This window comes from Scyliorhinus torazame, chromosome 26 (assembly GCF_047496885.1).
Source record: "Scyliorhinus torazame isolate Kashiwa2021f chromosome 26, sScyTor2.1, whole genome shotgun sequence".
NCBI lineage: Eukaryota > Metazoa > Chordata > Chondrichthyes > Carcharhiniformes > Scyliorhinidae > Scyliorhinus > Scyliorhinus torazame.
In genome coordinates, this window is record NC_092732.1 from 40044487 (window position 1) to 40059587 (window position 15101).

Here is a 15101-nt window from a genome sequence, read left to right on the forward strand (position 1 = left end):
GAATAAAAGGGAGTCACTTTAGAACAGAGATGAAGATAAATTTCTTCAGCCAGAGAGTGGTGGGTCTGTGGAATTCATTGCCACAGAGGGCGGTGGAGGCCGGGACGCTGAGTGTCTTTAAGACAGAAGTTGATAAATTCTTGATTTCTTGAGGAATTAAGGGCTATGGAGAGAGAGCGGGTAAATGGAGTTTGAAATCAGCCATGATTGAATGGTGGAGTGGACTCGATGGGCCGAATGGCCTTACTTCCGCACCTATGTCTTATGGTCTCATCCTGGTGAATCTCCTCTGCACCCTCCAGCGAAATGACATCCTTCGGAAAGTGTGGCGACGAGAATTGCACACAGTATTCCAGCTGTGGACAAACCAGCGTTTTATACATAACCTCCCCGCACGAATATTCTCAGGCTCGGTGAATAAAGGCAAGTCTCTGTACCTGTCCTGGGAGTGTTTGATGGGGACAGTGTAGAGGGAGCTTTACTCTGTATCTAACCCCGTGCTGTACCTGTCCTGGGAGTGTTTGATGGGGACAGTGTAGAGGGAGCTTTACTCTGTATCTAACCCCGTGCTGTACCTGTCCTGGGAGTGTTTGATGGGGACAGTGTCGAGGGAGCTTTACTCTGTATCTAACCCCGTGCTGTACCTGTCCTGGGAGTGTTTGATGGGGACAGTGGAGAGGGAGCTTTACTCTGTCTCTAACCCCGTGCTGTACCTGTCCTGGGAGTGTTTGATGGGGACAGTGTAGAGGGAGCTTTACTCTGTATCTAACCCCGTGCTGCACCTGTCCTGGGAGTGTTTAATGGGGACAGTGTAGAGGGAACTTTACTCTGTATCTAACCCCGTGCTGTACCTGTCCTGGGAGTGTTTGATGGGGACAGTGTAGAGGGAGCTTTACTCTGTATCTAACCCCGTGCTGCACCTGTCCTGGGAGTGTTTGATGGGAACAGTGTAGAGGGAACTTTACTCTGTATCTAACCCCGTGCTGTACCTGTCCTGGGAGTGTTTGATGGGGACAGTGTAGAGGGAACTTTACTCTGTATCTAACCCCGTGCTGTACCTGTCCCGGGAGTGTTTGATGGGGACAGTGTAGAGGGAGCTTTACTCTGTATCTAACCCGTGCTGTACCTGTCCTGGGAGTGTTTGATGGGGACAGTGTAGAGGGAGCTTTACTCTGTATCTAACCCTGTGCTGTACCTGTCCTGGGAGTGTTTGATGGGGACAGTGTAGAGGGAGCTTTACTCTGTATCTAACCCCGTGCTGCACCTGTCCTGGGAGTGTTTGATGGGAACAGTGTAGAGGGAGCTTTACTCTGTATCTAACCCTGTGCTGTACCTGTCCTGGGAGTGTTTGATGGGGACAGTGCAGAGGGAGCTTTACTCTGTATCTAACCCTGTGCTGTACCTGTCCTGGGAATGTTTGATGGGGACAGTGTAGAGGGAGCTTTACTCTGTATCTAACCCCGTGCTGTACCTGTCCTGGGAGTTTTTGATGGGGACAGTGTAGAGGGAGCTTTACTCTGTATCTAACCCCGTGCTGCACCTGTCCTGGGAGTGTTTGATGGGAACAGTGTAGAGGGAGCTTTACTCTGTATCTAACCCTGTGCTGTACCTGTCCTGGGAGTGTTTGATGGGGACAGTGCAGAGGGAGCTTTACTCTGTATCTAACCCTGTGCTGTACCTGTCCTGGGAGTGTTTGATGGGGACAGTGTAGAGGGAGCTTTACTCTGTATCTAATCCCTTGCTGTTCCTGTCCTGGGAATGTTTGATGGGGACAGTTTAGAGGGAGCTTTACTCTGTATCTAACCCTGTGCTGTACCTGTCCTGGGAGTGTTGATGGAGACAGTGTAGAGGGAGCTTTACTTTGTATCTAACCCCGTGCTGTACCTGTCCTGGGAGTGTTTGATGGGGACAGCGTAGAGGGAGCTTTACTCTGTATCTAACACCGTGCTGTACCTGTCCTGGGAGTGTTTGATGGGGACAGTGTAGAGGGAGCTTTACTCTGTATCTAACCCCATGCTGTACCTGTCCTGGGAGTGTTTGATGGGGACAGTGTAGAGGGAGCTTTACTCTGTATCTAACCCTGTGCTGTACCTGTCCTGGGAGTGTTTGATGGGGACAGTGTAGAGGGAGCTTTACTCTGTATCTAACCCCGTGCTGTACCTGTCCTGGGAGTTTTTGATGGGGACAGTGTAGAGGGAGCTTTACTCTGTATCTAACCCTGTGCTGTACCTGTCCTGGGAGTGTTTGATGGGGACAGTGTAGAGGGAGCTTTACTCTGTATCTAACCCCGTGCTGTACCTGTCCTGGGAGTGTTTGATGGGGACAGTGTAGAGGGAGCTTTACTCTGTATCTAATCCCTTGCTGTTCCTGTCCTGGGAATGTTTGATGGGGACAGTTTAGAGGGAGCTTTACTCTGTATCTAACCCTGTGCTGTACCTGTCCTGGGAGTGTTTGATGGAGACAGTGTAGAGGGAGCTTTACTTTGTATCTAACCCCGTGCTGTACCTGTCCTGGGAGTGTTTGATGGGGACAGCGTAGAGGGAGCTTTACTCTGTATCTAACACCGTGCTGTACCTGTCCTGGGAGTGTTTGATGGGGACAGTGTAGAGGGAGCTTTACTCTGTATCTAACTCCATGCTGTACCTGTCCTGGGAGTGTTTTATGGGGACAGTGTAGAGGGAGCTTTACTCTGTATCTAACCCCGTGCTGTACCTGTCCTGGGAGTGTTTGATGGGGACAGTGTAGAGGGAGCTTTACTTTGTATCTAACCCTGTGCTGTACCTGTCCTGGGAGTGTTTGATGGGGACAGGGTCGAGGGAGCTTTGCTCTGTATCTAACACCGTGCTGTACCTGTCCTGGGAGTGTTTGATGGGGACAGTGTCGAGGGAGCTTTACTCTGTATCTAACCCCGTGCTGTACCTGTCCTGGGAATGTTTGATGGGGACAGTGTAGAGGGAGCTTTACTCTGTATCTAACCCCGTGCTGTACCTGTCCTGGGAGTGTTTGATGGGGACAGGGTAGAGGGAGCTTTACTCTGTATCTAACACCGTGCTGTACCTATCCTGGGAGTGTTTGATGGGGACAGTGTAGAGGCAGCTTTACTCTGTATCTAACTCCGTGCTGTACCTGTGCTGGGAGTGTTTGATGGGGACAGTGTAGAGGGAGCTTTACTCAGTATCTAATCCCTTGCTGTACCTGTCCTGGGAATGTTTGATGGGGAGTTTAGAGGGAGCTTTACTCTGTATCTAACTCTGTGCTGTACCTGTCCATGGAGTGTTTGATGGGGACAGTGTAGAGGGAGATTTACTCTGTATCTAACCCCGTGCTGTACCTGTCCTGGGAGTGTTTGATGGGGACAGTGTTGACGGACCTTTACTCTGTATCTAACCCCGTGCTGTACTGCAAAACCCCCTCCCTTTTATAACATTTCTTTTCCTTCAGCTGTGATCCGAGTGTCTGTGGATTTTATCTGAGGTTTTCCCGGTAAATGCTCCCATGCGCCTCCCTCCCCGCCTCCCTCCCTCCCACCCTCCCTACATCCCTTGTCCCCTCCTTCACGCTCATCCTGGTTCCCAGCTTCTGATCTCTGTTTTCCAGAGGACCGGAAGCTCTTCGTGGGAATGCTGGGGAAGCAGCAGACGGACGAAGACATCCGGAAAATCTTTGAGGGCTTCGGGACCATCGAGGAGTGCACAATCCTGCGAGGGCCCGATGGCGGCAGTAAAGGTAAGGGCTGTGGACCATCCACCAGCTCAACGAGCATGCATCGACTGCTCCCCTCTGTCTCCCCTCCCTCAGACAATTGGAAACCCAGGTACACCACATCAACTGCTTTACCCTCGTCTACCCTCTTTGTTAGCTCTTCGAAAAAAAACCTCCAACAGGTTAGCTGAACACTAATATCCCTGAAGAACAATGTATTTTCTTCCTCACTGACCTCCAGTTTGAATTCCTTCCAGTTTATTTATTTCCCACTCATTCACTGTAACCTGGGTAGCATCATCTTCCTGGGCAAAGGCAGTTGCAAAGTATTAATTTAGTCCTCTCTACCGCTCAGCGTATATACCCTTTTGGTCCTTAATCAGTCCTGCTCTTTGTTTTAAACCTCCTTTTTACTAGTAAGATGCCGACAGGATAGAGTATTGAAATATGAAATGAAATGAAATGAAAATCGCTTATTGTCACAAGTAGGCTTCAAATGAAGTTACTGTGAAAAGCCCCTAGTCGCCATATTCCGGCGCCTGTTCGGGGAGGCTGGTACGGGAATTGAACCGTGCTGCTGGCCTGCCTTGGTCTGCTTTAAAAACCAGCGATTTAGCCCAGTGAGCTAAACCAGCCCCTATCTTCAACATCGCACAAAGAAATAGTTTAAAATGACCCCTTACACAATGCTAATCATTACAGTGACTCAACCCTTAACTGCTCTCTTTACTTCCATTTAAATAACAGAACCATCACAGTTCTCAATCCACTCTTAAATACAGTTAGCAAGCAGGAATATTTGTTGCACTGAGATATCTTGAAAGTCCACCTTGAACAAGAGTGACCGTTTGAGGCTCCTTTAAAGAACACGTCCTGAATCCTGTCAGAACCAAGCAGGAACTCTGGCTGTATTTATTGAGAAGCTGTTTGTTTCGGCTCACCTCCCAGCCACACAATTCTGAACTGCTCGGAAAGGAGCTGCTAATCTGTCTGGGACATACAGTTAACTGAACTGCGATGGGAGCAAATGCTGAACCTCTCCCATCTCCATCTAAAACGCAACTAAACTGCTTCGCTGCAAACTCCCTGGTAGAACAAAGAAAATTACAGCACAGGAACATCCCCTTCGGCCCTCCCAGCCTGCACCGATCCAGATCCTTTATCGAAACCTGTCTTCTATTTTCCAAGGATCTACTTCCCTCTGTTCCCCGCCCGTTCGTATATCTGTCTAGATGCATCTTAAATGACGCTATCGTGCACACCTCTACCACCTCCGCTGGCAAAGCGGTCCAGGCACCCACCACCCTCTGCGTAAAAAACTTTCCACGCACATCTCCCTTAAACTTTCCCCCTCTCACCTTGAAATCGTGACCCCTTGTAATTGTCACCCCCACTCTTGGAAAAAGCTTGTTGCTATCCACCCTGTCCATACCTCTCATAATTTTGTAGACCTCAATCAGGTCCCCCCTCAACCTCCGTCTTTCCAACGAAAACAATCCTAATCTACTCAACCTTTCTTCATAGCTAGCACCCTCCATACCAGGCAACATCCTGGTGAACCTCCTCTGCACCCTCTCTAAAGCATCCACATCCTTCTGGTAATGTGGCGACCAGAACTGCACGCAGTATTCCAAATGTGGCCTAACCAAAGTCCTATACAACTGTAACGTGACCTGCTGACTCTTGTACTCAATACCCCATCCGATGAAGGTAAGCATGCTGTATGCCTTCTTGACCACTCTATCGACCTGCGTTGCCACCTTCAGGGTACAATGGACCGGAACTCCCAGATCTCTCTGTACATCAATTTTCCCCAGGACTCTTCCATTGACCGTATAGTCCGCTCTTGAATTAGATCTTCCAAAATGCATCACCTCGCATTTGCCTGGATTGAACTCCATCTGCCATTTCTCTGCCCAACTCTCCAATCTATCTATATTTTGCTGTATTCCCTGACAGTCCTCCTCGCTATCTGCAACTCCACCAATCTTAGTATCATCTGCAAACTTGCTAATCAGACCACCTACACCTTCGTCCAGATCATTTCTGTATATCACAAACAACAGTGGTCCCAGCACGGATCCCTGTGGAACACCACTAGTCACCTTTCTCCATTTTGAGCCACTCCCTTCCACCACTACTCTCTGTCTCTTGTTGCCCAGCCAGTTCTTTATCCATCTAGCTAGTACACCCTGAACCCCATACGACTTCACTTTTTCTATCAACCTGCCATGGGACACTTTATCAAACGCCTTACTGAAGTCCATGTATGTGACATCTACAGCCCTTCCCTCATCAATTAACGTTGTCACTTCCTCAAAGAATTCCATTAGGTTTGTAAGACATGACCTTCCCTGCACAAAACCATGCTGCCTGGCACTGATAAGTCTATTTTCTTCCAAATGTGAATAGATCCTATCCCTTAGCTCCTCCCATTAATTACATCATCTTGCCCAGCTGAAACACAAGTGCCTCTAATGAAGGTCTCCACAAGCGAACCCTCTTAATCCAAACAAAAACCCATCGCCCAACCTTTTATGATGCTTTAATTGCACAAAACCTCGCTGTCTTGCAAACCAGGATTTCTTAAAAACGCACTACTGCAGCTGTCACATACACACACTGATGAATGGAGCAATTTCAGATATATTTTGCTTTTGAAATCTCTTTATTGGCATTTCTCCCATTTATCAACAGTTGTCTACATACATGACACTTTTCTTGCCCGCACTAATTCACTTTATTGTACAGAGACGTTTATTTTGCCCTTCGTTGAACTGACCCTATGTACATTTCGCTGCCCTCTGGATCCGTCTATAGTTTCCCCCCCCCCCCTTCCCCGTTGCCCCCACCCCGTCCTCTCCCCCCTCCCTCCCCCCCCCCCTCTTCTCTTGCGGTTTCCCCACCTTCTTTCCGTCACCCTCCCCCCCCCCCCCCCCCCCCACCCCGCCCCCGGGTTGCGCAGTCCTTTGGGTTCCCCCATCCATCTTGTTCTTTAATTCTGAGCTCACTCCTCGCCGCTGGCCTCGGACAGGTTTTGGGACAGTCCGACGACCTGCCCCCGAGTATCCAGGAAGCCTTCCTCTGACCCTCGGGCGGCGTACCTAATCCTCTCCAGGCGGAGAAATTCCCAGAGGTCAGCGAACAGTCTGCAGCTGTGGGCGGTGCTGCCGATCGGCAGCCGAGCGGGATTCTCCTGCGTGCGATTAGGGAAGCAAAAGCAAGGGCGTTGGCCCCCTTCCCCATGTGGAACTCTGGCTGCTCCGATACCCCGAAGATTGCCACTGTTGGGCATGGCTTCACCCTCACCCCCACAACCTTGGACATTGCCTCGGAGAAGGCTGTCCAGGACCCAGAAAGCTTGTGGCAGGCCCAGAACATGTGGGTGTGGTTGGCCGGAACCCGCTGGCACCGCTCACATTTGTCCTCCACCCCCGGGAGGAACCTGCTCATCCGGGTTCTGGCCAGGTGCGCTCTGTGCACCACTTTGAGCTGCATTAGGCTGAGCCTTGCGCAGGAGGAGGTGGACCTCACCCTGCTCAGTGCTTCGCTCCAGAGTCCCCATCCTACCTCTGCCCCCCAGTTCGTCCTCCCATTTGTTGTCTGGCATTTCAGAGGCCCCCGATACGGTCGCCTCCTAACTGCCCCTCTGAGATGGCCCGAGAGAGATGCTTCATTCAATGAGGCAAGTAGCGGTGGGGACCGAATGCTGCCACGTCTCGCCCAGATGAGTGAACCAAAATATTTTCCAAACGTAGACAGCGATGGCTCCCCCCCACGCTCAGTGATGCTCTGTCTCTGATTGCCCAGGTTGCGCCTTTGTGAAGTTCCAGACGCATTCAGAAGCGCAGGCCGCGATTGGTGCGCTGCACGGGAGCAGGATGTTGCAGGTAAGACCCCCTACTCGCCTCGCTGGTCCAGGGGCTGAACGCAGAGCGGCAATCCATCCTGAAGATGTCCCTGAATCCTTCAGGATCGCAGTGAGGAAAACCGCAGCTAATGCCGGCACAGCAGGATCCCACAAAACACAGCCGGATAAGGGGCAGGCCAAGGGCTCAGAGTCCATTGGGATTGTGTACAATGGGAGTGAATGGGAAGGGGTTTGGGTCCATTGGGATTGTGGACAATGGGAGTGAATGGGGAGGGTTTTGGGTCCATTGGGGTTGTGTACAATGGGAGTGAACGGGAAGGGGTTGGATCCATTGGGATTGTGTACAGTGGGACTGAATGGGAAGGGCTCTGAGTCCATTGGGACTGTGTACAATGGGAGTGAATGGGAAGGGGTTTTGGTCCATTGGGATTGTGTACAATGGGAGTGAATGGGAAGGGGTTTGATCCATTGGGATTGTGTACAATGGGAGTGAATGGGAAGGGGTTTGATCCATTGGGATTGTGTATAGTGGGAGTGAACGGGAAGGGGTTTTGGTCCATTGGGATTGTGTACAATGGGAGTGAATGGGAAGGGGTTTGATCCATTGGGATTCTGTACAATGGGAGTGAACGGGAAGGGGTTTGATCCATTGGGATTGTGTATAGTGGGAGTGAACGGGAAGGGGTTTTGGTCCATTGGGATTGTGTACAATGGGAGTGAATGGGAAGGGCTTTGATCCATTGGGAATGTGGACAATGGGAGTGAACGGGAAAGGGTTTCATCCATTGGGATTGTGCACAGTGGGAGTGAACGGGAAGGGGTTTGATCCATTGGGATTGTGTACAATGGGAGTGATCGGGAAGGGGTTTGATCCATTGAGATTGTGTACAGTGGGAGTGAACGGGAAGGGGTTTGATCCATTGGGATTGTGGACAATGGGAGTGAACGGGAAGGGATTTGATCCATTGGGATTGTGTACAGCGGGAGTGAATGGGAAGGGGTTTGATCCATTGGGATTGTGTACAATGGGAGTGAATGGGAAGGGGTTTGGGTCCATTGGGATTGTGTACAATGGGAGTGAATGGGAAGGGGTTGGATCCATTGGGAATGTGGACAATGGGAGTGAACGGGAAGGGGTTTTATCCATTGGGATTGTGTACAAAGGGAGTGAACGGGAAGGGGTTTGGGTCCATTGGGATTGTGTACAATGGGAGTGAATGGGAAGGGGTTGGATCCATTGGGAATGTGGACAATGGGAGTGATCGGGAAGGGGTTTGATCCATTGGGATTGTGTACAATGGGTGTGAACAGGAAGGGGTTTGATCCATTGGGATTGTGGACAATGTGAGTGAATGGGAAGGGGTTTGATCCATTGGGATTGTGTACAATGGGAGTGAACGGGAAGGGGTTTGATCCATTGGGATTGTGGACAATGGGAGTGAACGGGAAGGGGTTTGATCCATTGGGATTGTGTACAATGGGAGTGAACGGGAAGGGGTTTGGGTCCATTGGGATTGTGTACAATGGGAGTGAATGGGAAGGGGTTGGATCCATTGGGAATGTGGACAATGGGAGTGAACGGGAAGGGGTTTTATCCATTGGGATTGTGTACAAAGGGAGTGAACGAGAAGGGGTTTGGGTCCATTGGGATTGTGTACAATGGGAGTGAACGGGAAGGGGTTTGATCCATTGAGATTGTGTACAGTGGGAGTGAACGGGAAGGGGTTTGATCCATTGGGATTGTGTACAATGGGAGTGAACGGGAATGGATTTGGGTCCATTGGGATTGTGTACAATGGGAGTGAATGGGAAGGGGTTTGGGTCCATTGGGATTGTGGACAATGGGAGTGAATGGGGAGGGTTTTGGGTCCATTGGGATTGTGTACAATGGGAGTGAACGGGAAGGGGTTTGTGTCCATTGGGATTGTGTACAATGGGAGTGAACGGGAAGTGCTTTGATCCATTGGAATTGTGTACAATGGGAGTGAACGGGAATGGGTTTGGGCCCATTGGGATTGTGTACAATGGGAGTGAACGGGAAGGGGTTTGGGTCCATTGGGATTGTGGACAATGGGAGTGAATGGGGAGGGTTTTGGGTCCATTGGGATTGTGTACAATGAGAGTGAACGGGAAGGGGTTTGGGTCCATTGGGATTGTGTATATTGGGAGTGAACGGGAAGCGGTTTGGGTCCATTAGGATTGTGTACAGTGGGAGTGAATGGGAAGGGGTTTGATCCATTGGGATTGTGTACAATGGGAGTGAACGGGAAGGGGCTTGATCCATTTGGATTGTGCACAATGGGAGTGAATGGGGAGGGTTTGATCCATTGGGATTGTGTATAATGGGAGTGAATGGGAAGGGGTTTGTGTCCATTGGGATTGTGTATATTGGGAGTGAACGGGAAGGGGTTTAGCTCCTTTGGGATTGTGCACAATGGGAGTGAACGGGAAGGGGTTTGGGTCCATTGGGATTGTGTACAGTGGGAGTGAATGGGAAGGGATTTGATCCATTGGGATTGTGGAGAATGGGAGAGAACGGGAAGGAGTGACATTTTTGCTCCTGTAATAGTGGCAGTGGGATCTCTGGCAGCCACTGTACAGTCAGCCGGGGCAGTGGTTGAATATGCTACCTGGAAGACAATCCCTCCGACAGTGCAGCGCTCACTCACTGCTAACACTGGGAGTGCTGGCTTGAAACCTGTGCTTGGGTTTTGGAGAGGAGGTCACACACGTGTCTTCCAGGCTGAGCCAAGCCAGACACAAGGCTGAGGAAGCGGATGTCCAAAGGGAAGAGGAATGTGGGGGGATATTTCCTTGATTTGCGATTGACATTTGTCCCCGTTTTCTCTTCCTCCAAGGCGCCTGGATCACACACCAGCAGCATTGAGGTCGGAGCAGTCCAGGCTGTGGACTATGTGAGCAATGGGGCCGTCACTGTTCACTGCCCAGCCGACAGCAGTAGCTACGGGGTGAGGCTATACATTGTTAAGCTTTTCTCTTTGACCCTACCTGCACTGTCCAGCTTTGCGTCAACCATTCATATTGGTGGATTGAAATTTAGAAAAGACAACATTTTTCATTTCATCGGTGAATGGGTAACTGGCCCAGGGAGATTGGGAGTGAGTGGGAAATGGGGTTCCATCCATTGGGATTGTGGACAATGGGAGTGAAGGGAAGGGGTTTGATCCATTGGGATTGCGTACAATAGGTGTGAACAGGAAGGGGTTTGATCCATTGTGATTGTGTACAATGGGAGTGAACGGGATGGGGTTTGATCCATTGGGATTGTGGACAATGGGAGTGAATGGGAAGGGGTTTGATCCACTGGGATTGTGTACAATGGGAGTGAATGGGAAGGAGTTTAGGTCCATTGGGATTGTGTACATTGGGAGTGAATGGGAAGGGGTTTGATCCATTGGGATTGTGTACAATGGGAGTGAATGGGAAGGGGTTTGATCCATTGGGATTGTGTACAGTGGGAGTGAACGGGAAGTGGTTTGATCCATTGTGATTGTGTACAGTGGGAGTGAACGGGAAGAGGTTTGGGTCCATTGGGATTGTGGACAATGGGAGTGATTGGGAAGGGGATGTGATCCATTGGGATTGTGTACAATGGGAGTGAGTGGGAAGGGGGTTTCATCCATTGGGATTGTGTGCAATAGGAGTGAATGGGAAGGGGTTTGATCCATTGGGATTGTGGACAATGGGAGTGAATGGGAAGGGGTTTGATCCATTGGGATTGTGTACAATGGGAGTGAACAGGATGGGGTTTGATCCATTGGGATTGTGGACAATGGGAGTGAATGGGAAGGGGTTTGATCCATTGGGATTGTGTACAATGGGAGTGAACGGGAAGGTGTTTGATCCATTGGGATTGTGTACAATGGGAGTGAATGGGAAGGGTTTTGATCCATTGAGATTGTGTACAATGGAAGTGAATGGGAAGAAGCTTGGATCCATTGGGATTGTGGATAATGGGAGTGAACGGGAAGGGGTTTGATCCATTGGGATTGTGTACAATGGGAGTGAAGGGAAAGGGGTTTTTTATCCATTGGGATTGTGTACAATGGGAGTGAATGGGAAGGAGATTGGATCCATTGGGATTGTGTACAATGGGAGTAAACGGGAAGGGGTTTGATCCATTGGGATTGTGTACAATGGGAGTGATCGGGATGGGGTTTGATCCATTGAGATTGTGGATAATGGGAGTGAATGGGAAGGGGTTTGGGTCCATTGAGATTGTGGACAATGGGAGTGAGTGGGAAGGGGTTTGGGTCCATTGGGATTGTGGACAATGGGAGTGAACGGGAAGAGGTTTGATCCATTGGGATTGTGTACAATGGGAGTGAATGGGAAGGGGTTCGATCCATTGGGATTGTGTACAATGGGAGTGAACGGGATGGGGTTTGATCCATTGTGATTGTGTACAATGGGAGTGATCGGGATGGTGTTTGATCCATTGGGATTGTGGATAATGGGAGTGAATGGGAAGGGCTTTGATACATTGGGATTGAGGACAATGGGAGTGAATGGGAAGGGCTTTGATACATTGGGATTGTGGATAATGGGAGTGAATGGGAAGGGGTTTGGGTCCATTGGGATTGTGGACAATGGGAGTGAATGGGAAGGGGTTTGATCCATTGGGATTGTGTACAATGGGAGTGAACGGGATGGGGTTTGATCCATTGGGATTGTGTACAATGGGAGTGAATGGGAAGGGGTTTGATCCATTGGGATTGTGTACAATGGGAGTGAATGGGAAGGGGTTTGATCCATTGGGATTGTGGACAATGGGAGTGAATGGGAAGGGGTTCGTGTCAATTGGGATTGTGTACAATGGGAGTGAATGGGGAGGGTTTGATCCATTGGGATTGTGTACAATGGGAGTGAATGGGAAGGGGTTTGTGTCCATTGGGATTGTGTATATTGGGAGTGAACGGGAAGGGGTTTGATCCATTGGGATTGTGGACAATGGGAGTGAATGGGAAGGGGTTTGTGTCAATTGGGATTGTGAACAATTGGAGTGAACGGGAAGGTGTTTGATCCATTGGGATTGTGTACAGCGGGAGTGAATGGGAAGGGGTTTGATCCATTGAGATTGTGTACAATGGAAGTGAATGGGAAGCAGATTGGATCCTTTGGGATTGTGGATAATGGGAGTGAACGGGAAGGTGTTTGATCCATTGGGATTGTGTACAATGGGAGTGAATGCAAAGGGGGTTTGATCCATTGGGATTGTGAACAATGGGAGTGAATGGGAAGGGGTTTGGGTCCTTTGGGATGGTGTACAATGGGAGTGAATGGGAAGGGGTTTGATCCATTGGGATTGTGAACAATGGGAGTGAATGCAAAGGGGGTTTGATCCATTGGGATTGTGAACAATGGGAGTGAATGGGAAGGGGTTTGGGTCCTTTGGGATGGTGTACAATGGGAGTGAATGGGAAGGGGTTTGATCCATTGGGATTGTGAACAATGGGAGTGTACGGGAAGGGGTTTGATCCATTGGGATTGTGGACAATGGGAATGAATGGGAAGGGGTTTGATCCATTGGGATTGTGTACAATGGGTGTGATGGGGATGGAGTTTGATCCATTGGGATTGTGGATAATGGGAGTGAATGGGAAGGGGTTTGATCCATTGGGATTGTGTACACAGGGAGTGAACGGGAAGGTGTTTGATCCATTGGGATTGTGTGCAATGGGAGTGAACGGGAAGGGGTTTGGGTCAATTGGGATTGTGCACAATGGGAGTGAATGGGAAGGAGTTTGATCCATTGGGATTGTGTACAATGGGAGTGAACGGGAAGGGGGTTTCATCCATTGGGATTGTGTACAATGGGAGTGAAGGGAAAGGGGGTTTGATCCATTGGGATTGTGTACAATGGGAGTGAATGGGAAGGAGATTGGATCCATTGGGATTGTGTACAATGGGAGTGAACGGGAAGGGGGTTTCATCCATTGGGATTGTGTACAATGGGAGTGAAGGGAAAGGGGGTTTGATCCATTGGGATTGTGGACAATGGGAGTGAATGGGAAGGAGATTGGATCCATTGGGATTGTGTACAATGGGAGTGAACGGGAAGGGGTTTGATCCATTGGGATTGTGTACAATGGGATGATCGGGATGGGGTTTGATCCATTGGGATTGTGGACAATGGGAGTGAATGGGAAGGGGTTTGGGTCCATTGAGATTGTGGACAATGGGAGTGAGTGGGAAGGGGTTTGGGTCCATTGGGATTGTGGACAATGGGAGTGAACGGGAAGGGGTTTGATCCATTGGGATTGTGTACAATGGGAGTGAATGGGAAGGGGTTCGATCCATTGGGATTGTGTACAATGGGAGTGAACGGGATGGGGTTTGATCCATTGGGATTGTGTACAATGGGAGTGATCGGGATGGGGTTTGATCCATTGGGATTGTGGATAATGGGAGTGAATGGGAAGGGCTTTGATACATTGGGATTGAGGACAATGGGAGTGAATGGGAAGGGCTTTGATACATTGGGATTGTGGATAATGGGAGTGAATGGGAAGGGGTTTGGGTCCATTGGGATTGTGGACAATGGGAGTGAATGGGAAGGGGTTTGATCCATTGGGATTGTGTACAATGGGAGTGAACGGGATGGGGTTTGATCCATTGGGATTGTGTACAATGGGAGTGAATGGGAAGCGGTTTGATCCATTGGGATTGTGTTCAATGGGAGTGAATGGGAAGGGGTTTGATCCATTGGGATTGTGGACAATGGGAGTGAATGGGAAGGGGTTTGTGTCAATTGGGATTGTGTACAATGGGAGTGAATGGGGAGGGTTTGATCCATTGGGATTGTGTACAATGGGAGTGAATGGGAAGGGGTTTGTGTCCATTGGGATTGTGCATATTGGGAGTGAACGGGAAGGGGTTTGATCCATTGGGATTGTGGACAATTGGAGTGAACGGGAAGGGGTTTGATCCATTGGGATTGTGGACAATGGGAGTGAACGGGAATTGGTTTGATCCATTGGGATTGTGTACAATGGGAGTGAATGGGAAGGGGTTTGATCCATTGAGGTTGTGTGCAATGGAAGTGAATGGGAAGCAGATTGGATCCTTTGGGATTGTGGATAATGGGAGTGAACGGGAAGGTGTTTGATCCATTGGGATTGTGTACAATGGGAGTGAATGGAAAGGGGGTTTGGGTCCATTGGGATTGTGGACAATGGGAGTGAACGGGAAGGGGTTTGATCCATTGGGATTGTGTACAATGGGAGTGAACGGGAAGGGGTTTGATCCATTGGGATTGTGGACAATAGGAATGAATGGGAAGGAGTTTGATCCATTGGGATTGTGTACAATGGGAGTGAACGGGAAGGGGTTTGATCCGTTGGGATTGTGTACAATGGGAGTGAATGGGAAGGGGTTTGGTTCCATTGGGATTGTGTACAATGGGATTGAACGGGAAGGGGTTTGATCCGTTGGGATTGTGTACAATGGGAGTGAATGGGAAGGGGTTTGTGTCCATTGGGATTGTGCATATTGGGAGTGAATGGGA

At 49.7% G+C, this 15101-nt stretch overlaps 1 protein-coding gene across 1 annotated transcript in view; it reads left to right on the plus strand.

The window, feature by feature from the left end:
• LOC140402886 (CUGBP Elav-like family member 3) overlaps window positions 1-15101 on the plus strand; it is a 33661-nt gene that overhangs the window by 1280 nt on the left and 17280 nt on the right. Inside the window, exons 2-4 of the mRNA XM_072490513.1 lie at window positions 3598-3726; window positions 7513-7592; window positions 10432-10542. Coding sequence (XP_072346614.1) covers window positions 3621-3726; window positions 7513-7592; window positions 10432-10542 — 297 coding nt within the window. The 5' untranslated portion in view covers window positions 3598-3620. The remainder of the gene's footprint in view (window positions 1-3597; window positions 3727-7512; window positions 7593-10431; window positions 10543-15101) is intronic.